The sequence below is a fragment of the Leucopleurus acutus genome (assembly GCF_964270905.1).
Source record: "Leucopleurus acutus genome assembly, chromosome: 10".
NCBI lineage: Eukaryota > Metazoa > Chordata > Mammalia > Artiodactyla > Delphinidae > Leucopleurus > Leucopleurus acutus.
The window spans coordinates 82,332,193-82,358,073 of NC_139153.1; the positions used below are offsets into that span (position 1 = coordinate 82,332,193).

The 25,881-nt window shown below is 46.4% G+C and overlaps 1 protein-coding gene and 1 pseudogene across 2 annotated transcripts in view; both read left to right on the forward strand.

Annotated features, from left to right (window-relative positions):
• LOC309967657 (MHC class I polypeptide-related sequence B-like) overlaps positions 1-25,881 on the forward strand; it is a 117,215-nt pseudogene that overhangs the window by 86,295 nt on the left and 5,039 nt on the right. The window lies entirely within an intron of this gene.
• On the forward strand, positions 18,968-22,774 carry LOC309967864 (BOLA class I histocompatibility antigen, alpha chain BL3-7-like; the record flags this gene model as incomplete). The annotated part of the gene is given in 9 exon segments (XM_082848793.1): positions 18,968-19,031; positions 19,362-19,631; positions 19,833-20,108; positions 20,729-21,004; positions 21,123-21,145; positions 21,148-21,235; positions 21,668-21,700; positions 21,841-21,888; positions 22,052-22,774. Coding segments are annotated over 9 exon segments (1,083 nt in total). The 3' UTR covers positions 22,057-22,774.

A 25,881-nucleotide genomic window follows, 5' to 3' on the forward strand; every position in this document is an offset into this window, starting at 1 on the left:
TATGATTCAGATCTGGGCTGCTGATCCCCAGCATGAGCTGTGGCTCTTTCCTTCTCCTCCCCGCCCCTCTTCCTCTTTCTCCTTTCCTCCTCCTCCTTTTTCTCTTTCTCCTCTTCCTTCTTCTAATTAAAGAAGACTAGTTGAGTCAATAAAACTTAAAAAAAAACTTTCTTGAGATATTAATTTACACACCATACAATTTGCCCATTGAAAGTCTATACTTCAGTTTTCAGTATACTCACAGAGTTGTGCAAACATCACCACAATCAATTTTAGAACGTTTTCATTGTTCCCCAGAGAAAGTCCGTGCCCATTAGCAGTCACTCCCCATTCCCCTTCCCCTAGCCCTAGGCAACCACCACTCTACTTTCTGTCTCTATGAATTTACCTATTCTGGACATTTCATATAAATAGAAAATACAATATGTAGTCTTCTGTGACTGGCTTCCTTCACTTAGCACAATGTTTTCAAGGTTCATCCATGTTGTAGCAGATATCAGCACTTCATTCCTTTTTATTGTTGAATTCTCTATTATTTCATTGTATAGGTACAACACATCGTATTTATCCATTCATCCGTTGATGGATATTCTGAGCAGTTTTCACTTTTTGGCTATCATGTATCATGGTGCTATAAACATGTGTGTGCAAGTATTTGTGTAGACATGTATTTTCATTTCTCTGGAGTATATACCTAGGAGTGACTCTCTGGGTCACATGGTAACCCCATGTTAAGCCTTTTGAGGAACTGCCGAACCGTGATTCTCCAAAGCTGCTTCACCATTTCACATTCCCACCAGCTGTCTATGCAGATTCCAATTTTTCCATATTCTTGTCAACAGTTGTTATTATCTGTCTTTTTATTAGAGCCTGCCTAGTGGCTGTGAAACTGTATCTCACTGGAGAATAAAACTCTTTTTAAGTGTATAGATTTTAGAATTTTGCAACCTATTTCTTCTCCCTAATATAACATACTTAAAAAATCCCTCTTGATTAGTGGATTTTTCCACTCATTATGATACATTTTTCTCTCATTATGATATGCTGACTTGGTCTATTAGCATTATTATATCTTAATTCTTATTTGTATCTTATTATAATTAGTAGGGCATTCTAGATATTTATTCTAGGAGATGAGGAATTGGGTTGACTATATTAGCTCTCCTTTTTTTTTTTTTTTTTTGTGGTACGCGGGTCTCTCACTGTTGTGGCCTCTCCCGCTGCGGAGCACAGGCTCCGGACGCGCAGGCCCAGCGGCATGCGGGATGCGGGATGCGGGATGCGGGATCCTCCCGGACCGGGGCACGAACCTGTGTCCCCTGCACCGGCAGGCGGACTCCCAACCACTGCGCCACCAGGGAAGCCCAATTAAGAAGACTTTTAATGTCACCAAGAGGCTGAAGGAGAGGAACACACCCTGGACCAGGTTGTGTGTGAGAACAAAGCAGAGGCACAGAGTCGGCTCACTGTAGAGGCTCTGAAGTCATTAGATTGGGGCAGGATTGCGTGCTCAGTGATTTCTGCACCGGGCTAGGTCTGTTTGCGCTATAGTCATTCAGGGTGAGACCATATTCAACCCTGTTACGGGTTGAATTGTGTCCCTCTATGTTGAAGTCCTGACTCTGGGTACCTATGAATGTCATCTTATTTGGAAATAGGGTCTTTACAGAAGTAATCACGTTAACATGAGATCATTAGGGTGGGGCTTAATCCAATAGGACTGGTGTCCATATAAAGAGGAGGAAATTCGGACACAGACACACACAGAGGGAAGACAATGTAAAGACATAAGGATAATGTCACCTACAAGCCAAGGAACGCCTGAGACTACTGGAAGCAAGGAGAGAGGCATGGAACAGATAGATTCTCAGGGCCTTCAGAAGGAACCAACTCTGCTGACACCTTGGGTTCAGATTTCTAGCTCCAGAACAGCGAGACAACAGGTTTCTCTTGTTTAAGACACCCAGTTTGTGATGCTGTGTACGGCAGCCCTAGCAACTATGCAAACCCTTTAACATACACCTCCTTCACCTGCCACCTCTCCAGTCTTCTCTCCAGGATCACCCGAGTTGGTACCAGTCATCTGCAACTCAGTGCAATGGACTCTAAGATAACTTGCTTGAGAGCAGGTTACACTGTCCACTCATTTAGCTGTCAACATTGCACACTTACTATGTCAAGGCACTGGGGCTACAGTAGGGAACACGACTCACATGGTCCCTTCCTCCTGGACCTTACAGGCTAACAGGGGTGAAAAACACGTCACATGTTTACATGAAGAATACTGAATTTAAAACAGTGATGTGTTATAGAGCAGGGCAGTCCTGTGTGTGTGTGTGTGTGTGTGTGTGTGTGTGAAGGGGCTTGGAGGATCGTGGCAGGGCAGGCACCTTCCAGGCAGAAGGAGCAGCTGTGTAGGACTTCCCTGGTGGTCCAGTGGTTGGGACTCTACGCTTCCAGTGCAGGGGGCGTGGGTTCGTTTCCTGGTTGGGGAACTAAGATCCCACATGCAGAGCGGCCAAAAAAAAAAAGAAGAAGAAGGAACAGCTGTTTGAGGAGGGGAGGCACTGGAGCAGATCCTGCGGGGCCTTGTAGGCCCTCTTAGAGATTTGGGGTTTGGGTGTTTTATCCATATCTGAAGAACCATGAGAATTCAGAGGTTGAAGCAGGGGAGAAACATATTTACCTTTCAAAGTGATTTTTCAGAGTGGAGAAGGGATTGAAGGGGAGTGAGTGTTGATGAGCTAAGGGGGAGATTTTGATGATGGAGGAGCTTCAATAATGTGAGAAATGGGTGCAAAAAAGAGCTTCAGATTTGTTGGCTGCTGACTCCAGCTGGGCAAGTCACCCGGAGAGGAAATGACTCCTCAGAAGCCTTCAGGCGGCCTGGCACAGTGAGTGTTTCGTGCACAGGGAGGTGCTTTTATTTAATTATTAAATTTGTTTCCTGTTTGTGCCCTTCTTTCTCACATGGGGATCCTCATGGCCTCTGGCCTTGGTGGTTACAGTCATCTCCTAATTGGCCTCTTACCCACAGGCCTTGTCTCCTGCAGCCCATCCTAAGGTCAGCTCGAGCTGGGGAGAGGGGAGAACAGGGAGGTATTGTTTAAAAGGTATAGACTTTCAGATTTACAAGATGTAAAGGGTTATGGTGATGGATGGTGGTGATGGCTGCACAACAATGTGAATGGTTTTTGTTTTTTTTTAAATTAATTTATTTTATTTATTTATCTCTGGCTGCGTTGGGTCTTCGTCGCTGCCCGCAGGCTTTCTCTAGTTGTGGCGAGCGGGGGCTACTCCTCGTTGCGGTGCGTGGGCTTCTCACTGCAGTGGCCTCTCCCGTTGCGGAGCACGGGCTCTAGACACGCGGGCTTCAGTAGTTGTGGCACGTGGGCTCTAGAGCGCAGGCTCAGTAGTTGTGGCGCACGGGCTTAGTTGCTCTGTGGCATGTGGGATCCTCCCGGACCAGGGCTCAAGCCCATGTCCCTGGGATTGGCAGGCAGATTTTTTTTTTTTTTTGCGGTACGCGGGCCTCTCACTGTTGTGGCCTCTCCCGTCGCGGAGCACAGGCTCTGGACGCGCAGGCTCAGCAGCCATGGCTCACGGGCCCAGCCACTCCGCGGCATGTGGGATCTTCCCAGACCGGGGCACGAACCCGTGTCCCCTGCATTGGCAGGCGGACTCTCAACCACTGCGCCACCAGGGAAGCCCTGGCAGGCAGATTCTTAACCACTGCGCCACAAGGGAAGCCCGTGAATGTTTTTAATATTACTGAACTGTACACTTAAAAATGGCCAAGATGGTGAATTTTATGTTATGTGTATTTTAATACAATTTTTAAAAAAGTCAGCTCTAGTCAGGCCACTCCCCTGCTCAAGTATCAGCTGGTTGCAGAGCCTGGAACTTGCACTGAAGGTCATTACCACGTGGCCAACTGGCCCCCTGGATTCTGGCTTCCTCTGTTCCTCACCCTGATCCCTGGGCCCTGCTCTAGGCCAGGGCGGACACTACTGGAGGAACTCAGAGAGTGGCTTTAGAACCAGTGAATGCATGTAAACAAGCAAGTACCTGGCCCCTGCCCAGCACCTGGCCCAGCGGCCAGCCCTCAAGCCCTTGGCCGCCCCGCACCCTTGCTCCTGTCACCCACCCCCCTCCTCAGTGAAAATCAGGAAAGAAAAAGAAAAAAAAAGGTACCCAGAAAAAAGAAAATAATAGAGACGTACAGCTTGATCTCGTTTTTAGACGGTATATTCATGGAGAAAGTTCCTTCAGGGTGTTATTCAGCAGTTACTCCCTGGTGGTGGAAGCTTCTCAGATTTTTACTTTGTAACCATAGGCACCGTTTGAACTTTTTCAAGGAGCATATACATACAATACTAGGTTTACAATGAAAACAAAGAAACCAAACCAACAAACAAACCAACCCCTCTGCAAATGACTCCTTGTTCAAGAAGTCTTTCCTGACCCCTCACTGAACCCCTCTGCCCTGTGCCTTTCTCATGACATTGAATAATTATGGTTGTAACTACTGTAACGAATAGGCCAGGCACTAAACTCTCCAAATCTGTTTCCTAATCTGTAAAAGGGGGGATAGTCAGAGATCCCATGGGATAGAATTGCTGAGATGACTCAAGCAAATAATTGCATGTTAAATGCTCACCATAGTATCTGCCACAATAAGAACTCAATAAACTTTTGCTGCTGTTACTATTATTACAATTTTCTCTAATTCCAAACAACCATCCAAGGTAGGCATTATCAACAATATAAATGATGAATTCTCTTGCTTCATTTTATATGAGGTAAACCCCTCTGTAATGCTTTCCAAGGGAAGACAAGAGGAAGGAACCAGCACTGAGGAAAGACAGAGAGTACTAGGCAGCTTACTGTAAGAACACATTCATTCTGGCCGTCGTTGCTGCTGACCCGGGGCAGGTTAGAGCAGCTCTCGAAGTTTTTATAAAACGGAGATAATAATATCGCTCCCCAACTTGTATGGATTCAACGAGACGACTCATGTAAATCACTTAGCACCGCTGCTACAACTATTGCCATTTCTGTTGCTGCCCAAACTATAGCCATTAATTATCCTCACTACAATTCTGCGAGGTGGGTAAGATCACTAACGTTTTTAAGACGGGAAGTGGGGAAACCTGCGCTCCTGTCACTCCGCAGACTTCCACTAGAGGGAGGCCGAGGCAGGGGATGCGTGGAGGAGCCAGGGCTTTGGGTAGCTTTGTAAGCCGGAACAAGCAGCAACAGGGGGAATAAAAGCAAACACTGATGCTCTTACTGAGTAAGTGTGAGGCCCCAGAGTTTTAAAAGTACTAGCCAGAGGGCTTCCCTGGTGGCGCAGTGGTTGAGAGTCCGCCTGCCGATGCAGGGGATGCGTGTTCGTGCCCCGGTCCGGGAAGATCCGTGAGCCATGGCCGCTGAGCCTGCGCGTCTGGAGCCTGTGCTCCGCAACGGGAGACGCCGCAACAGTGAGAGGCCCGCGTACTGCAGAAAGGAAAAAAAAAAAAAAAAAGGACTAGCCAGGGCTCCATGTCTTTCTCCCTATCTCTCTGGTCCTGAAGTCTGTCCTGCCCAAGGTCTCTGGTGGTCTTTCCTTCTTTCCCGATGACTCAGCTCACAGTGACACCTAAATCCGCCCCCTCTCATCCTTTCTTCTCTCCATACTTTCTGAAACTTAAGGACTGGGTCTCCCTCATCCTCATATTTCTTTCACTCCAGTAAGTGAGAGACAGGATGCCGAATCCCACCCTGGGGCAACTCAGATTTCTCCTTTAGGCTGAGCAGCGGCAAATAACATGCACCATTCCCTGCTGCAGAGCCTTAGATCCACGGGCTCTTTTGATTCTCACCAAGATAATTCTGGTGATGACCCCTGTCTGGAGCCCCGCTCCTTCCCCTCTCTCCCACCCCCCACACTCTCCAAGCAAGGGCAGTCCCTACGGAGAACCTTCTGGCAATGTAAGCAAAGCAGTCTGGCGAGCTGGGGCGGGCTTGGGGAAGGAGCGGTGCCCTTCCGGGGGCAGGACCTGCAACCCCGAGATTTAGAAAGTTACCACTGCTGTATGCTAAACACAATTTTAAATGTACCAATAGTTACTCTTTCAGTCCTGGATTCTATTTGTAAAAATTTCTGTGAACGCACACTATTTCACTTCTAAATGTCTCAGGCAACAGAAGGCATCACAGATCCTTCAGATCCACTGAGGAAGCCCTGTGCTGTCCATTTAGCAAGAGGACATTTCAAGAGGGGACATCAGGCCCAAGTGGATTCTGGCCAGTTTGGTCCCCAGCCTCCTAAACACTGGAGCCCAGTGAGAATCCAGCACAGGAAGTTTGGTTCTGTGAGCAGAGCAAGGAAAGGGCTTTTTTCTTTTTCCAGGAGGAACAGCTATTGCTGTGTTGGTTTGCAAAGATCACATCTACACAAATGCCACTGCTGCAGAAGAAGGAAGACACTCGGCCTCGTGAGGAGGGTAAACCCATTTACCGTCTTGTCTATACCAGGCACAAACCGGAGGTGACTTGCTCTATTACTGTCTTATGTACTAGTACAGAGACATAACCTACAGTGCTCTAAGTACAATTCTATGAACGCAAGTTATTTCACTTTCTGAATGTCTCAGACAACAGAAGGCACGCTATTTCACTGTGAACACACGCCATTTCACTTCTAAATGTGAAGTGGACATTTAGAAGTGAATGCATGCTATTTCTGTGAACACACGCCATTTCACTTCTAAATGTCTCAGACAACAGAAAGCGTCACAGCTTCTCTACCTGCAGAATGTAGAATCCTGAGTGTTGCTCTGAGATTTCACACACCCTCCAGAATCCCCTTCAGATTTCTGAGTGTGAAGGAAACATGATTAGACACAAAGCTGTACAAACAAAATGTTCTCAATGAATAGGGCTTTTCCTTGAGGTGGGCTCTACTATTTGGGCAAATAAAAACACTATGTTCTTTCTAGAAAAGTGAAACCTTGATGTATTCATCAGTTATGTTTCTGCTGAAAGTGGCAGAAATCTGACTCAGGCTTGTCAAAGGGCAAGTCATTGTCTTACTGAACAAACTAAAGAAAAGCAGGGGAGCAAGTGAACCTCAAGTACAGCTAGAACCAGGGGCTTGAATGCAACTAAGACTCTCCACCTCTTGTTTCCTCTTGTCTCTGTATTGGCTCCTTTTTCAGGCCAATTACCTGTATAAGCTGTAACCTTGCCATGTCTAGGTTCATATCTCTTATCTCCGCCTCTGCTCTTCCCTCGGTTCAGCCTCGTCTCTGTGTCCCAGCCCACCCACCTTTCCATGCACACTGGGTGGCATTCTCCGGAGTCCTGGTGTGTTGGGCAGAGTCACCTGTGGTGTGTCGTGGATGTTTCCTGGTTGTGGATGGAAGGGGGGAGAGACAAAGGCAGCTTTTCACTCCTCCGTGTGGCTGATGTGCCTCCTCCAGGTCGCAGTTTTATGTCCAGAATCTGCCGATCCTGTTCAGCTGGAAGCCTGGCTCAGCTGCAGCCTGTGGGGCCCTGGGGAGCCTCCCCTGACCCCTGACCACGAACTCCTGGGTCAACATCAGCGCCAGAAATTAGATCTGAGTCCAGGACCACAGGGCCTTTAAGTTCAGGTTGGGAAGCGGCTGGAGGGATCCAGACAGCAGGTCCCTGTCTATTATTAGGTCCATGGAGGGGAAGAAGAGGCAGGACACTGGGGTGTCCCGGGCTCTGGGGACTGCGGAGGAGCGGAGAGGACCCTTGAGGCTTCAAACGGTGGCGGATTTCATGCCTGGACAGGAGGGGCCATGCTTGGTGTCCTTGGGTACGGTGTTGGGACGCCTGGGTCCTGTAGGGCTGGGGAGGGGGGAGGTCGTTTTTGTGTCTCAGGGAAATGTTAGGGGGACCCCCGGGCCCAGATTCATGGCTGATCTCCTTGTCCCACTGTGGTCTCCAGGCTCCACTCCATGTCCTGTCCTCTGCTCTCCTGTCCTCTGCTCTCCACCTCCACCAGCTGGGCCCGTCTTTTTCCAAAGGTCTTTAGCCAGTCTTTTTGGCACAGTGGTCACCGCTGTCTTAGCTCACAGGGAAACAATGTCCAGGTAGCCCCGGGCTGTGAGCTGGGATGGACTCTCCCTTCCTTGAGTCTCCCTGCTGCCCGCCAGCACCATGTGTGTGTGGGGTGGAGTGAGGACTGGGGGTGAGGTTATTTCTCTGGAAGAGAGGAATTCCTTTAACCACCTCCCCTCTCTCCTTTTCTCTTTTCTCTTTCTTCCAGGTGTATTTGAGTTATACCATACCTGTAAGGACAGGAAAACACCGAAAACATAAGCATAGTTTACCAGCAAAATAGAGAGCTGACACCTGTGTACTTATCATCCAGGTGAAAAACAGAGCCTCTACCAGCGCCCAGGCCAGAAGCCCCTGAGCCTCTCCCCACACAGACCCCACCCTCCCCGCATACGTGTCCACTGAGTGACCCGCCCTGCCCCCTCCCCACCCATTCCTCCCCCTCCGCTCCTGTTGGCCTCCATCCCCTAATGTCACTGTTTCCTTCCTCTCATCACTTCTCACTTCTTAATAGGCTGTTACCTTGGGGATTCCCTCCTCCTCTGCCCCCTTTTCCACCCCATCTTAGGGATGGAGGTTCCAGAGTTGATTCCTTGGAGGAAGAGCCTATACCCCTGTCAGCAGCCGGAAGAAGTGACAGGGACTTGGGGTTCCAGGTCCCACGCCAGGAGGCTGAGGACACCCAGTATGTTTGTGGGGTCCACCCTGGACTGGGGAATCAGCTGTTATGGCCTTGAGATCTGATCCTCCCTGGGGCCAAAATCTTTAGTCATTTAATGGGGAGAAAAACGTCCATGTCAGCGTGTATTTTGGGTAACAATTCAAACTTCAAACTTGACACTGGATGGGATGCCAACTTGTGTGCCCAGCCCTGGCCTGCTGCTGGGAGCCCAAGGAGACCCTGGGCAGGTGGTAAGGAGCTCAAAGGGGAGCTCAGGTCTCCTGTCATCAGCACTGTGGCCACACGGGGCGCCACCACTCTGCTCTCTCCTATACAGCACAGCGCGGGAGAGGATGGGCTGTGGTCCGTCAGAAAGAGATGGCTGCCCTGGAGGCTGGACAGCAATGGGGGGATGAAGATGCCTTCTGAGCAGCTCCTCGGGGTGAGGCAGAGATTGGAGGGGAGGAGGGCCCTGGAGCCCTGCTGTGTCTGAGGTTTCCATCTTTTCTCTCCACAACTCCTCTCTCCAGCTCATTCATGAAAACACCCTGGAAAACTCAAAGTCAATAATTGTTTCTTCCACTCCCTGTTTGTTTCTGGTGGATATCTGAAAAAATATATATTTTTAAATTTTACTATAGTTCGAGATTTACAAAAAAGTAGCAGAGTTAGTAGAGAGTTCCTGTAAATCCCACGCTCAGTTTCTCCGTGTTAACATCTTACACCACCATCATACATTTGTCACAGCTAATGAAGCAATACTGATACAATATTACTAAAAACACCCGAATTTATTTGGATTTCATTAGTTTTTCTTTTTCCTGATCCAGGATCCTATCAAAGACACATTATATTAAGTCCCAATCATGTCTCCTTCAGGCTCCTGTGGTTGTGACAGTCCCTCAGAGGTCCCTTGTGTTTGATGACCTTGATGTTCTTGAGTATTCCTCAGGGATATTGTAGAATGTCTCTCTATCTGAGTTGGGTTTTGGGGAAGAGTACCACAGAGATGAAGTGACATTCTCCACATATAAAGGGTATATACTGTCCACTGGAATGTCACTAATAAGTTCACCTCATCACCCAGCTAAGGTACATTTCCCAGGTCTCTCCTTGTGAACTTCTATTTTTACTTCCCTACTTTCCATACTGTAGCCTTTAGAAGGAATTCACTACGTGCAGCCCACACTTGAGGGGCGCTCTGCTATAAACTTTGGTGTGCCGGGGTTTGTGCATATATAAGTTTTCAGATGAGCTGCATGAGGACTAGAGCGCTCAGTAGACTGGATGGAGGGTCTATGTGCAGCTTTATAAGAAACTGCTGACCATCATTTCTATGGGCTGTGCTACTTCGTATTCCTGCCCCAGTGAGTGAGGGTTTCTGTCGCTCCACATCCTGGACAGCACTTTGTATCATCAGTTCTTGGATTCTAGCTGTTCTAATAGGTGTGATGATACATCATTTTTTTAAATTTACATTTCCTAATAATATATGATGTTGAGCATCTTTTCATATGCAGTTCCATGGATAGATCTTCTTGAAGAGGTGTGTGTTCAGACTTTCCTTCATTTTAAAATTGTTTTCATATTATTGAGTTTAAGCGTTCTATGTGTATTCTAAAACAAGTCCTTCATCAGATATGTGAATTTGCAAATAATTTCTCCCAGTCTGTGGCCTGAGCTCTTTTACTGACATAACAGTATTCATTAATGCAGAGATATATTTGGGGAGAAGGAAAATGAGAAATTGCCAACCGCAGTGGTTTCCAAGTAGAGGACTTGGGCAAATGGGGGACGAGAGGGAGAACATGAATTATTTATTTTGTATACCCTTGAGTACCTTTTCAGTCCCCTTCTGTGTAGGTAAATATGCTTTCAAAAATTACATTAAAATCCCTTGCACTTGTAAAACACCTGACAGATCCTCTTAAGATAGTGCATTAGGACACACATTCTCTACTTTGGCACCCAAAGTCTTTTAACTGAGCTATTCTGCCACAGAAATTCCATTACTGGAGAAGATGGGCTGGATTGTAGGGAGAATTCTGCTCACTGAAAATAGCTGAAAATGCCATGTAAAATATAAAAACCATCTTAAAAGCATCAAAGAGGTGACAAGGTCCTAATAAGTGACCACACTGAAAAAAGAAGGAAAAAATCCTGCTTGACCTCCAAAGAAAACATGGTCCTGAGAAAAGGAGAAAAGGCTGTGTGATTTCACTGCCCAGAGCTCAGGCACGGAGCCCGGCACGTCCAGCACTGTGCCCACAGCTCTTCACTTTTTCTGCCCACTTGCCTTCCTTTTAAAAATTTAAACAAAGCTTTTGAATTCTTATTATGATGTATATGTGTAACGTATAATATAGGATATAATGTATGTTCACTGTAAAGCAAGTAATAACGTGTCGAAAGTGATAAATGACAAAGTAAAAAGAATGTAATCCTCACATTTGCAGATATTTTGTTGCATTTTTCTTTCGTTTCTTATACATCCTCGTGTTGTTGCCCAAGAGCTGGAAATTTCTCTAAGCTGAACAGCCCAGACCTCAGTGGCCCCCACCCTGCACTCTGCAGACGCCATTTCCCAGTCAGCTCACTCTCACACCCCTGAGAGGGTGATTTCTCATTTCCTCCTTTCCCCTCAGACCCCTCCACTCATCCCTCACTCCCTGTTCTTAATGATGAGCTTTTCTTTTTTAACTCAGAAAAAAAAAGCACTCAGGTGAGAATTACATCCTCCTCCTCCACTATTCCCACATCTGCACCTGTATCTCACCTTCCCACCAGTGATGATGGATGGTCCCCTACTGTCTACGCCTGCCCCTCAGCGTGGGTACAGGATCCGACTCCATCCTCCCCTGTGTCATCAGTTTCCCACTCTCTATTGCTCCTTCATCCCTGCCTACAAACATGCTGCAATTCCTCCCATTAAAATTAATCAAACAAAAATAAATAAATCAAAACAAAATTCTCCCATAAACATCCACCACTCTGTGTACAGTTTCCTTCCAACTGCTGCTCCATTTCTGTGACTCTTCTTAACAGAACAATTCCTAAGGCCAAAGGCCATTCTCTCATCTACTAGGTTGTCTTTTTTATTTTTAGCTAATGGATATGTGCACATAGTTTTAAAAAGTAAAATACTTCTACAAGACTTGATATCTAGACCGATGTCCCCAATCTTCCATGTCCCCCGTCTCTTGAATCTCAGAGAGAAGCTCTTTTAGTTCTTAAGCTGGTTCTCTAATTGTTTCTTCTATGTCTCTAAAATGCATGCCTTTAATACTCCTTTGCTTTCAGTTTTATGTATCATCTTTAGTTAATTGGTTTTTCTTTCACACACCCCTGTCTTCCCAAAATAGTTATAACTTATAATTATAAATCTATCAGTTTTGTAATTTTGATTAGCTCTCTGTGCAATATTTGCCTTATGATGATGACGGAAATGCTAGTCACAAGTGAGCATTTAGTAGACTGTGATTACTTTTCTTGAATGGATATTTAAGATTTCGCTGGAATAAATAATGTCTTACTTTGGTTGTACTGATTTTTTTTTTTTTTTTAGTTTATTTGCCTGCTTTGGGTCTTCATTGCTGCATGTGGGCTTTCTCTAGTTGCAGCGAGTGGGGCTACTCTTCGTTGCGGTGCGCGGGCTTCTCATTGCAGTGGCTTCTCTTGTTGCGGAGCATGGGCTCTAGGTGCGCGGGCTTCAGTGGTTGCAGCAGGCGGGCTCAGTAGTTGTGGCTCACGGTCTTAGTTGCTCCGCAGCACGTGGGATCTTCCCAGACCAGGGCTCAAACCCTTGTCCCCTGCACTGGCAGGTGGATTCTTAACCACTTCGCCACCAGGGAAGCCCCATATTGTACTCATTTTAAATCATTCTAAAACTCTGCGCAGAAGCTAAGTCTTTCTGAATACATTCAAGCACATCGGATATTCCACCAACTTCACTTCTTTGCACAGACTCTCCCACAGCCCTCCGTGCTGCCACACGGAGACTGGTTCCCTGCACACCTGGGGCAGGGTGACGTCCCGGATCTCCTTCTCCTCATTCTGGGCAGCCCTCTGCCTCTCTCTCCTACTGTATAATTTTACAAGGCTTCCCTGTTGCCTGGATCCCATGTTTCCCTGTTGTTGGTTTTCTCCATCATTTCCCCCGCACTTTGTCTAACAGTATCCTGAAGAAGGGAACATGGAAAGGAAAACATTGTAACTCTGATATGTCTTAGGCTACCCTAGGACTTACTCTCATCTTGACTCAATATAGAACTCTGTGTTGGAAATACTGATTTTTTTCCTTAGAATTCGGAAGGCATTGCTTCACTGTCTTCTAGCCTCCAGGCCCATGTTTTTTGCCTCTTGAAGTTTTCAAGGTCTCTCTTCTTTTCCATCCTTTCTGCAATTTCACTGTGATGTTTCTTAGCATCTGTCTGTTTTCATCTACTGCAGTTAAGAGTTTGCTTAGGCCATTTCAGATGTAAATTTTTGTCTGTAAACTCCGAGAGGTTTTCTTGAAAATTTTTTTTATTATTTCCTACTCTCCCTTATTTTTGAAACTTGTATTGCTTACTCGCTGGAATCTCTTGATTGATAGAGGAATATTCTTATAGGTCTTCTCTCCTCCTTGCCATTACTTTTCTATTCCTATTACTTACTGTGAGTATGACTGTAATTTTTCAATTCATCTACTGAATTATACACTTCTATGACATTATTTTTAATTTCAAAGAGCCCTTTTTGGTTCTATGATTTTATATAATTGTATAGAATTCTGTTTTTGTTTAATATACCATATATCTTTTACATCTTTCAAATATTATTGCTAACAGTGGTAGGGGAGCTGTCAGGTCTCTTGGTTATCTACTTTCATGATATCATGAACTTCTTCCTCACAGCACTTAGCTCAGTAGTGATTTACATTTATCTTTGTCATTTCTGTCCATCTCCCTCACCACAGTGCCTGTCGCACATCACCCAGGTCCTAACTGTTGTTCTTCATTTTTTCTCCAGTGTCTCCAGATCCTGATTGAAGGTGGCCTTGAAATATACACTCCTTAACCTCTCTGAGTCTCCACTTCTATGTCTCCTTTCTCTGAGTCTCTCTCTCTGTGTCTATACAAAGGCATCACATGTTGGGTGCCTCATGGGTTTGCTTTTTGTTTTAATTAATTAATTTATTTATTTATTGGCTGCACCAGGTCTTCATTGTGGCATGCGGGATCTAGTTCCCTGACCAGGGTTCGAACCTGGGCCCCTGCATTGGGAGCTTGGAGTCTTAGCCTCTGGACCACCAGGGAAGTCCCCTCATGGGTTTGCTTTGAGGAATAAATTTGACCCACTATGTAAATCACATGGCATTATTGCTTTAATTCTTATTAAGTGTTCCCCTATTCATAGTTACCATCATTGCAATGACTATAGCTTTTAGATTTTTTCCATTCTTTGCTTTTTTAAACCACAATTCAAGAAACATCCTTGAATACATATTTTTGAGAACATGTGTGATTATCTTCGCAGGATAAATTTCTGAAAGAGAAATTTCTATGTCATAATGTAAACATATTGAAGGCAACCCTCCTACACTGTTGGTGGGAATGTAAATTGGTACATCCACTAGGGACAACAGTATGGAGGTTGATTAAAAAAGTAAACATACAAGTACCATGTGACCCAGCAATCCCAATCCTGGGCCTAGATCCGGAGAAAACCATAGTTTTAAGAGACACGGGCACCCCAACGATCATGGCAGCACTATGTACAATAGCCAAGACATGGAAGCAACCTAAGTGTATAAGGACAGATGAATGCATAATGAAGATAGGATACATATACACAATGGAATATTACTCAGCCATAAAAAGGATGAAATAATGCCATTTCCAGCCACAAGAAAGGAAGCGAAACAGGAAAAGACAAGTATCCTATGATATCACTTACAGGTGGAATCTAAAAATGGATACAAATGAACTTCTTTACAAAAGAGAAACAGCCTCACAGACTTAGAAAAGAAACTTACGGTTACCAAAAGGGAAAGGTGGTGGGCAGGGAAAAATGAGCAGGTTGAGATGAACATATACACACTACTATTTATAAAATAATCAACAAGGACCCACTGTATAGCACAAGGAACCCTACTCAACACTCTATAATAACCTATATGGGAAGAGAACCCAAAAAAGGACATATATACGTCTATGCATAAGTGAGTCAAGTTGCTGTACACCTAAGAAAACAAAACACCCCGCAACACTGTAAATTACCTATACACCAATACAAAATTAAAAAAAAATTTTAAATGTAAATATACTGAAATTGAGACGTTTTGCATACTGACCTTTAAAATTTTTGTACCAGTTTTCAATCCCATCAATCTTTATGACAGTATATTCTCCCTAAATTCCTGTCAATACTCTCCTCATACTATTATCTTTGCCAAGATGATAGATTTTAACTTATTCCCATTTCTTATTCCAGATTTGCATTTTTCTTTACATTTATTTGTTATATATTTGTTTGACATTTGCATTTCTTATTTTGCAAATTGTTTTCTAATACACTTTAATTATATTTTGTTTGGGATTTAGTTATTTTAAACACTGAATTCAGGAAGGACAAAGCAGCCTCCAACATCAGAAGCTGGTCTGACGTTTACCTTAGGCCTCAGCGTTGCCAGAAGCTGGGCTGGTGCTCACCACGCAGCCGTGTTCTTCTCCTGTTGGACATATGTCACCTCACAGAACATCAACATCAGACAAGGACACCTGAGACCATGACACAGTGAGACAAAACAAGACCACAACATCATTTTCTCCAAGCACAGACCAAACAAGGCAGCACTATGCACCTCACAATGTATCAAACCTCTCCCTGTACTGATACCAGCGACCACGGCTTCTTTCCAATCACAGCTGCATCCTCACTCTAGTCTTTCCTCCTTACAGGGAAGATTCACTGACATGCCCAGTCATAGAATTGCCCCCACTTCCTGACAACACCCAGTGTAGAGTGAGCCCCTCCTCCATTCACCCTCCTCAAAATCACCCAACCAGTGCCCACATCCTGTATATGTTCTATCTAGATAGGTGTTCTATCTAACACCTCACACTAAGACACCATGGTCCCCGATGGTGTGTCATCTCCCTCGCTGCATCCAGTAATAAATCCAACTTGTTTGCCCACAGATGTTCTCCTGGTGGTCTTTGGCTGAAAAACATTGCTACCTGTTTGTCAATGTTTTTGTCTTTGAGTTTGATAAGGGCATGTGTTAGTATCTTTGTGAATGTCTGATTGACATAAAGAAAATTTATGATTTTTTAGCGGTTTTTCACCTTTGGGTCATACAACTCTTCATTCCCCAAATGTAAAAAATTCAAGTATTTTTTTGTCTAGGAGAGAGGGGTCCAAGGGTGAAGGGAAACAGAACTGATTGAATTTGGGGGGAACGAATAGCAGGAGCAGTCAGTAAAGAATTCTAAGCTGGTGGATTCTAAGGTTTACATCTCCTGCTTTATCATTTCACAAGTATGTACAGGTCCTGCAAGGTATTTGATATCTGCTGTGTTCAGTGAATACTTTCTCTTGGGCTAAGTGAAGACTTCAGTGTCTGCTTATATTTACCAGGTTAATGAAAAGAACAGCAAGAGCTCAAGGTTATAAAGACAAGAATTAGCCCAGTGATGGGCAGTCTTGAACACATACGACCTTAAGGTTATAAACCACGGTGTCCTTAATGTCTGAACACTCTAGTTGTTAAAATACATGTTAATGAAACTTTCTGCGCATGCTGCATTTTAAGGATATATCTAAGACCCACATAGACAAATCCATGATTTCCATGTGAAGGTTATTTTAATATGCATCAACTTATGAGTCACACAGTATCTTTTTGGGGGAAGAGACTGGAAATTAAGAACATTATAGATATGCAATGCCCAATAGGCTAGCTACTAGCCACATATTTAATGTTATTTAAACTAAATAACATTAAGGTGCTCAGCACAGTAGCCACTTCTGAGGTGCTAAATAGCGACCTGTAGCTAGTGGCTACCTGATTTTGACAGTACAGATATAGAACAATTCCTTCACCACAGAACATTCTATTGGACAGGACTGCTCTTCATGTTTTCTGGGCCTCAAGTCAGATATAATGGACCCATGAAATGGCCAATATTATTTCTCTTAGAGATGATGTCAGATTTCTGTCTGGGATATGAATACATACTTAGCTGGTGTGTAACAAAACCAAACTAGGTTATGAGTGGGTACGGTGCCTTCAGGCACAAACTGTTTCCAGGTTCAAAGGGGAAACACCTGTCCCCCTACCTCCCTTCCCAGACTGAGGACACTCTCTGGGATCAATTTCCAAGGGGTGAGTTCTCTCCTAGAGGAGCCCTGGGGGCAGGGCCCTCAGCTAAGTGTGGGGAGGCAGGGAGTCCAGCTCAGGGAGAGGGATTCTCCAAAACGAAGAGGAGGCAAAGGCAAGGGTCAGTTAGGAGATTTTCCCAGGTTTATTCGAACAGCAGTTCTCAGAGTGTGATCTGTGGAACCCTTGAAGTCATTGAGACCCTTTCATGAGATCCATGAGGTGAAACCTACTTTCATAGCATTACTAAGATATTATTTGACTTTCCACTATGTTGACATTTGCTTTGAGGTATAACTTAGCAGTGATGGAGACTACTGTAGCAAACTGCAATATAATTATTTTCACCACAACTTACTTGCAGAAAAAAAAAAAGCAGGTTTGCTTTAAAACATTCTGGTTGATGCATTACAAATTTTTATCTTTCCCTAATAAGCTATAATGGAAAAGAAAATGAAAAAGAATGTATATACACATGTATAGCTGAATCACTTTGCTGTACAGCAGAAATTAACACAACATTGTAAATCAACTATACCTCATTAAAAAAAACTTTAAAAAATACATAAAAATTCTTTTGTTTCCTAAATCATCCTTAAATCCACTTTTTTTTTTTGGCCACGCCCCACAGCATGTGGGATCTTAGTTACCTGAACAGGGATTGAACCCTTGAACCCAGGCCATGGCAGTGACAGCTTTGAGTCCTAACCACTGGACGGCCAGGGAACTCCCTTAAATCCACATTTTAAAAGTACCTTCTAAGATGACATGGGAAGTACCCATCAAGCCCTTCTGCTACATTCCAAAGTACTATGTCCCAAGGAAAATAATTTGTGTGACCTGAACTACCCTCCTCTTCATGGAATACAATGTTTACTTGAAAGAATGAATGACACTGGAAGATCTATATAACTTAGTGAAACAACGTATTACTTTTTTAAAATCTTACCTTAGTCCAAGAGACATTCAATGTGCAAAATAGGGTTATGGAGTTTAACGTAACAGAATAGGAATAGTTAATAATATTGTTTCAGGTCCACTTTGAAAATAACCTTTGAGAAACTACCACTTGTGTAGTTTTCGTTTTGTATCAAAGACTAACATCCATGACTGTCTGAAAAGGTTTTTGAAAATACTACTCCTACATATCTGTGGGCCTGTTTATTTTCATAGACTTCAATCAAAAGAACGGATTCATTGAAGAAGCAAACATGAACATCCAGGGGTCTTCTAATGAGACAGACAAGAAACAGAGAGACTTGCAAAAATATAAAAATCTGAAAAGCTCCACTTTTCCCACTACCGTGTTTATTTTGGGAAGTAGTTATTTTTCATATTAAATCATGGGTTATTAATATTATTCTAAATAAATTAATTTAAAAGTTTTAAACTCTATTATTTCTACTTTGGAAAGTACCGATAGAAGTAACCACATAAAATTATCTGTGGGGTCGTCACTAGTTTGTAAGACTGTATAAATATTCTGACCACAATGCTGTGAAAATCGCTGACTACACAGTCCCTGGGCCAGGACTCAGGGAGACACTGTGACAAAGAGCTCTCGGTGCAGGAGGGGAGGGATCAGGCAGAGTCCCAGGTCCCGGGAGGGGCAGGCTCTCAGGCTCTCAGGGTGTCAGGCGGTCTCTGGGGCAGGGACGCTCCGTGGTGGAGATTCCCAGTCTCCCGGAGTTTCACTTTCTCTCTCGCAACCTGTGTCGGGCCCTCCTGCCTGGACACTCGTGACGCGACCCCACTTCTCACTCCCATTGCGTGTCCGGTTTCTAGAAGCCAATCAGCGTCCCCGCGGTTCCCGGTTATAAAGTCTCCACCGACCCGCCGCAGTTTCTCCTCAGACGCCGAGGTTGTGGTTTATGTCACCGCGAACCCTCCTCCTGCTCCTCACGGGGGCCCTGGTTCTGACCGAGACCTGGGCGGGTGAGTGCGGGGTCGGGAGGGAACGGCCTCTGCAGGGAGGAGCGAGGAGACCCCGGGGGTCGGGGGTCAGGACTCCCAGGGAAGGAGCCACGCCTCTGCCCCGCCCACACCCGGTCCAGACCCGCCCCCTCACCCCGGTCCCCGCCTCTCCCTCCCTTGCTTCCCGCCCCCTCTTCTTTCCCCCCGGGGTGCCGGCCCTTCTCCGACCTTCACACCTTTTCCGTCTCACGAGCCCCTCGCCCCCTCCCCCCTGCCGGCCCCGTCACCTCGGACCCGGGGACCCGCGCCGGGAGGAGGGTCGGACCGGCTCTCACCCCTCCCCGCCCCCAGGCTCCCACTCCCTGAGGTATTTCTACACCGGGGTGTCCCGGCCCGGCCGCGGGGAGCCCCGCTTCATCACCGTCGGCTACGTGGACGACACGCAGTTCGTGCGGTTCGACGGCGACGCCCCGAATCCGAGGTGTGAGCCGCGGGCGCCGTGGGTGGAGCAGGAGGGGCCGGAGTACTGGGAAGAGCAGACGCGGATCTTCAAGGAAAACGCACAGATTTACCGAGTGGACCTGAACAAGCTGCGCGGCTACTACAACCAGAGCGAGGCCGGTGAGCGACGCGGACCCGGGTCCAGGTCACGATCCCCATCCCCAGGGACGGGCCGGCGTCGCCCCGAGTCTCCGGGTCCGAGGGCAACCCCAACATTGCGGGACCCGCCCGGCCCCCCGACTCGGGAGGAAACGGCGGGACTTTACCCGGTTTCATTTTCAGTTTGGGTTTAATCGCTGCGGCTGGTCGGGGCGGGGTCAGGGTCTCACACCTTCCAGGAGATGTACGGCTGCGACGTGGGGCCGGACGGTCGCCTCCTCCGCGGGTACAGCCAGTTAGCCTACGACGGCGCCGATTACATCGCCCTGAACGAGGACCTGCGCTCCTGGACCGCGGCCGACGCGGCGGCTCAGATCACCAAGCGCAAGTGGGAGGCGGCCGGTGTTGCGGAGCGCTACAGGAACTACCTGGAGGGCAGGTGTGTGGAGGGGCTCCTCAGATACCTGGAGAACGGGAAGGACACGCTGCAGCGCGCAGGTACGAGGGGCCGCGGGGCCTCCCGGCCTCCCTGGTGTCCCCTCGGGCTGGAGATGGCTTCCCACAAGGGGAGGAAATGGGGTCCCTGTGGGAACACCGCCCCAACTTCTTGTCGGGAGAGGGAGGAATCCGCCCAGGTTTTCATATTCGGTACAAGACAGTGACTCGCCGGTGGCCTCACTTCTCTGAAAGACAGTGAAGGAATCCAGTCTCTTTGGGGAAGAAACAGGAAACCATCCGTGAAATAACTGACCAGCGGCGCCCTTTGACCCTGACCCCCATCTTGTGAACCATGACTTTCTCTCTCAAGCCTGTTCTCAGCCTAAGAACATCTTAGGAGGCCTGACTCCAGCTTTTCTGAGTCATACAGCCTCCACCAAAGTCAGGACCATTGCTCTGTATTCTCCCCTTTACATGGAGCCTCCTACCTTGGCTTTCATCCTTATTCTAGAACTTTCCAAGGACTGGGAGATCTTCCCAGACCCCGGAGTCCAGGCTGGTGTCTGGTGTTTTTGCTGCTTCTTTTCAAACCTGTTGTGCTGTTCATTCTCAGGATGGTCACATGATGTTGCTTCAGTGGCCCATGAAGGTAACACTAAGTGTGAATTCTTCCTCCTCAGATCCTCCAAAGACACACGTGACCCACCACCCCATCTCTGACCGTGAGGTCACCCTGAGGTGCTGGGCCCTGGGCTTCTACCCTAAGGAGATCTCACTGACCTGGCAGCGTGATGGGGAGGATCAGACCCAGGACATGGAGCTTGTGGAGACCAGGCCTTCAGGGGACAGAACCTTCCAGAAGTGGGCGGCCCTGGTGGTGCCTTCTGGAGAGGAGCAGAGATACACGTGCCACGTGCAGCACGAGGGGCTTCAGGAGCCCCTCACCCTGAGATGGGGTAAGGAGGGACACGTGGGGTGGAGCTTCCTCTCAGATAAAGCAGGAGCCTTTCTGGACACGTTCAGCAAAGTCAAGACTGAAGCCTGAGCACTGGGCGCCTTCCCTTCTCTTTGTAGAACCTCCTCCTCAGTCCTCCGCCCCATCATGGGCCTCATTGTTGGCCTGGTTCTCTTGGTGGTCACTGGCGCTGTGGTGGCTGGAGCTGTGATCTGGAGGAAGAAGCACTCAGGTAGGGAAGGGAGGGAGGGATCTGAGTTTTCTTGTCTCACAGGGGCGGTTCAAGCCCAGGTGGAAGCTTGCCTGCGTGTGTACTGGGCAGCACCATTCAGAGACATTGCTTGTCAGTCTGCAGACTGGCACTTACCCTTTTGTAAAGCACGTGTGGAAATGAAAGACACATTTTTCACCTTCATAATTCCAGTTGGGGACCAGGTTACCAGCACTTGAAGGTCAGAGAGGGAAGGTTCCTGCTGACAGACCCCCAGGAGGGAAGAAGTTGATCCAGTCCCCGCACATCTCCTTTCTTCATGTTCCTGATCCTATCATGAATTTTGGTCAACAGTTCTGGAAAGTTCTCTGTGGTCCAGGACTAGAGGGGTCCTCTAGGATCTCACAACTCAGTCTTCTCCCTGGCCTCTCACGTGATGTTTTCTTCTTACAGGTGAAAAAAGAGGGAGCTACGCTCAGGCTGCAAGTAAGTGTGCAGGGGCTGTGATTCCTGAGACCCTTGTGAGGGTGCAGAGAGGAGGCCATGGGGGGCTCACCCTCCTAAAGTTCCTTCTCTAGTTTCTCTCCTGTGTGTTCTGACCACATCCTGGTTTTGTTCTCCGCTAGGCAGTGACAGTGCCCAAGGCTCTGATGTGTCTCTCAGGCATCCTAAGGGTGAGGCTCTGGAGGGTCTAGATTAGGACGGGGGATGGGGCAGAGGGGATGCCCTGGGAGACGGGGATTCTTTGAGTGGGACATTTGAGCAGGTGGGGGGCTGTCAGAAGGTCAGCACTTACGTGACTGCCCTGAATTTGTTCATGATTATTTTCTTCTATAGTTTGAGACAGCTGCCTTGTGGGGACTGAGTGATGCAGGATTCCGCATCCCACCCCTGCATTGTGACTTCAAGATCTTCTGACTTTCTGCAAACGTCATCTGAATGTGTCTGTGTTCCTGTTAGCATAAAATGAAGAGGTGGGGAGCCTGGCCCACCACTGCCCACCACGACCCCTCCCCACACTGGCCTGTGTTCTCTTCCCTGATGGCCTTTCCTGACCGAACAGAGGCGGGGCTGGGCCGTCTCCATCTTTGTCTTAACTTCATTTTGCGCTGAAAAGTAATGTCTTTCATATCCTATTGAAAATCAGGATTCAAACTACAGCTCTCCTCCTACTATATAGATGGGTCCTCATCGGTCTTGTCCCCCAGTGTTTGGTTGTTTGGGTCTTTTTCCTAAAACTGTACAAATGTTAGATATTTAATCTTTGGTAATATGATATTACAAAGAAATGGCTTCCTTCTGTTATTGTTCAGCTTAGTCATCTTCATATATGCTTAATCATTACTAGTTACTTCTGTTATTTCATTTCCTTCTTTTTTTTTTTTTAATTCATTTCCCTTGGCATTATCAACGTCTTTGTTACTGGCTTCTAAGAACTAATTTATGACTAAGGATGTTAACAATTTGTCATGCAATGTAAACGAAATACCATGTTTTACTGCCATCAGTTTACTATGGTGTTTTGTATTTTGGTTGTGTATTAAAATATACTCATGTTGTGCCTTAAAAAAAATCAGGATATGAATTTGTTTTTTGCTATTTATGCCATGAGGGGTTGATGGGATAATAAAGATGAGGATTCCTAAAGTTTGAGAGGAAATAAATGGAAGCACTGAGACCCTTCCAGATTCCATGTGCTTGCTGTGCTGAGTCTGCTGCAGGTGGGACAGGAGGAGGCTGTGAGGAGCTGAGCGTGGACGCGGCCTGTGCCCACTCCATGCTCACCGCATCGTGGGCTTTGAGGTGGTCACTCCTGGTCACATCTCAGCTCTTTTGTCCTTGTCACTTCAGTAGAACCTTGTCCCACCAGCAACTGTGATCTCAGAAGAAGTCACCAGGTCAGCCTCGGCTCAGGCCTGTGTCCAGTCCTCAGCCCCTATCTTTTGGGTGTTATTTGTTGTTTCTTTGTTTCTTTAGAGGTTCTTGCCTGAGTTTGTGTTTTATTCTCCTCTGGGTGTCCCCCACCTCTGACAGCTGGAGGAGTCGTTTGGCCTGTCGTGGTCCCCACAAGGCCCAAGGCTGCCCCTGCACACAGGAGTCTGTGGTGTCCAGAGGTGGATTTTCAGATTCATCCAGCTCTTGCCCTTGGTCTAGGGTTTGATTGTTCTTTCCATATTTCCCCCAACCTTCTCAAAGGATCCAGATTCTGGAATTAGCAGAAAGGCGGGAAACCATAATGTCTCGTCTTAGGTAAGTTCCTGTCGGAATTCTGCTCTGCTCGCCTACCCACTCTCCCTGCCCTTAGCTCTAGTAATCCCAGTGCTGGCTCCAGTACAAACTCATGGACTTATAAAGCAGAGTCTAATTTAGGTTTATATTTGGTTGGAAAATAGGACTCATAAGTCAAGGATCATTGTTTTCTGAAAAGAAAAATATACTTGTGTGAGGCAGTGTGGAGGAGGGTTGGTTGGGGAGAAGGGGAGAACAGCACTTGTGAGAAAAACACCGGCAGCACTGACGTCAATGTGAGTAGATGTTGTGCTGTAGCTGCCACAAAACAGCGTTTGGCCTTAGGTCACATTAGTAAAGATGCTGTCTCTAGAATAGGGAGGTGCTTTACATTGAACATTCACTCAGCTGATACCGGTTGTGTGCCAGATACATGACACAATGTTCTGCATCTAGGAAACTTCACTGAAGTTAAAACAAAAAAATTGCTGGCCTTGTGGAGCATGTATTCTAGTGGGAAGAGACAGACTATGTGCTATCAGCATAGTAAATAAGGAAAGTGTTCTGTTACTAGGGGATACGTACAATGGAAAAGATGCAGTGGAGAAGGTGATTCAGAGTGTGAGTATGGGGACAGGGAAAATGGGTGTTTTACTAGGTCGGTCAGGGTGGGCCTCACTGGGAAGGTGACCTTTGAGGAAAGATTTGAAGGACATGAGGAATTACCCCTGAGGATGTCTGGAGGAGGTTCTTTCCAGGCAGAGGGAACCTCCAGGCAAATGCACCAGGGCAGAAGCATGTCTGTGTGTCCCAGTTAAAGTGAGGAGGCCAGTATGGCAGGAGCAGAGATTAATTGAGATGGGATCAGAGGTACAGCCAGACCATGTAAGGCCTGGAGGATGCTGGGAGGGTTTCGACTTTTGCTCTGAGTGGGATGGGCGTTATAAGATTGTTTTGAGCAGAAGAGGGACATGGTATGACTTCTTTCTTTATTTTTAATAGGTTTTATCTCTCTTATTTATTTATTTATTTACGCTGAGTTGGGTCTTCGTTGCGGCGTGCTGGTTTTCTCTAGTTGTGGCTAGCAGGTACTACCCTTCATTGCAGTGCGTGGGCTCTAGGCGCGTGGGCTTCAGTAGTTGCGGAGTGTGGGCCCAGTAGTTGTGGCTCATGGACTCTAGAGTGCAGGCGCAATAGTTGTGGCGCACAGGCTCAGTTGCTCCGTGGCATGTGGGATCTTCCCGGACCAGGGATCGAACTGTGTCCCCTGCACTGGCAGGCGGATTCGTAATCACTGCGCCAACAGGGAAGTCCCTATTTTTTTTTAATATTTAAATTTTATTGTATAGTTGATTTACAATGTTGTGTTACTTTCAGGTGTATAGCAAAGTGATTCAGTTATACATATATTTGTTCTTTTTTAGTTTCTTTTCTCATACAGGTTATCACAGAATACTGAGTAGAGTTCCCTTTGCTATACAGTAGGTCCTTGTTGGTTATCTGTCTTATACATAGTAGTGTGTGTGTGTTCATCCCAACCTCCTGATTTATCCCTCCCCTCCACGTTTCCCCTTTGGTAACCATAAGTTTTTTTCAATATCTGTTAAGTCTGTTTCTGTTTTGTAAATAAGTTTATTTGTACCTTTTTAAAAAAATTAGATTCCACATTTGAGTGATATCATATGATATTTGTCTTCCTCTGTCTCACTTACTTCACTTAGTATGATAATCTCTAGGGCCATCCATGCTGCTGAAAATGACATTACTTCATTCTTTTTTATGGCTGAGTATATTCCATTGGACTTCACCTTTAAAAGCATCACTTTGGCTGCTGTGCTAAGAACAGAACTGTGAGGCAAGGAGGGAGTGAAGCCATAGGGAAGCAGTGGGAAACTAGTACAGTGTCCAGGCTGGAGATGGCCGTTGCTTCGACTTGGGTGTGAGCAGTGGATGTAATGGGAAGTAATTAGATTCTGGACACGTCCTGAAGGTGAATTTTACAGCATTTGCTAAAGGATTAAATCTGGGGTATGAGAAAGAGGAGTTAAGGAGGACACCCTAAAGTTTGGACTATGTAAGTAAAAAGATGGCATTACTCTCACCAGAGATGGGGAAGACGAAGGAGCAAATTTTGGGGGAGAGGGGGCATTATGGGCATTTGGTTTAAGAGATGTTGGAGCTGAGATTTTGTTAGAAATACAAGCCAGGTAGTTGGATTGGCAGTTGGACAAATGAGTCTGGAGTTTAAGAGCAATGTCTGGGCTGGAGAAATAGATTTGAGAGGCGATGCCACATCATGATATTTAAAGCCTTGAGAACTGATGAGGTCTCCAAGGGAGGGAGTGATGGCTGTAGAAGAGGAAGGACAAGGACTGAACCCTGGACCCCCCAGCGCTATGCAATCGGATCAGATCACACAGCTGAGCAGACTGCATGGT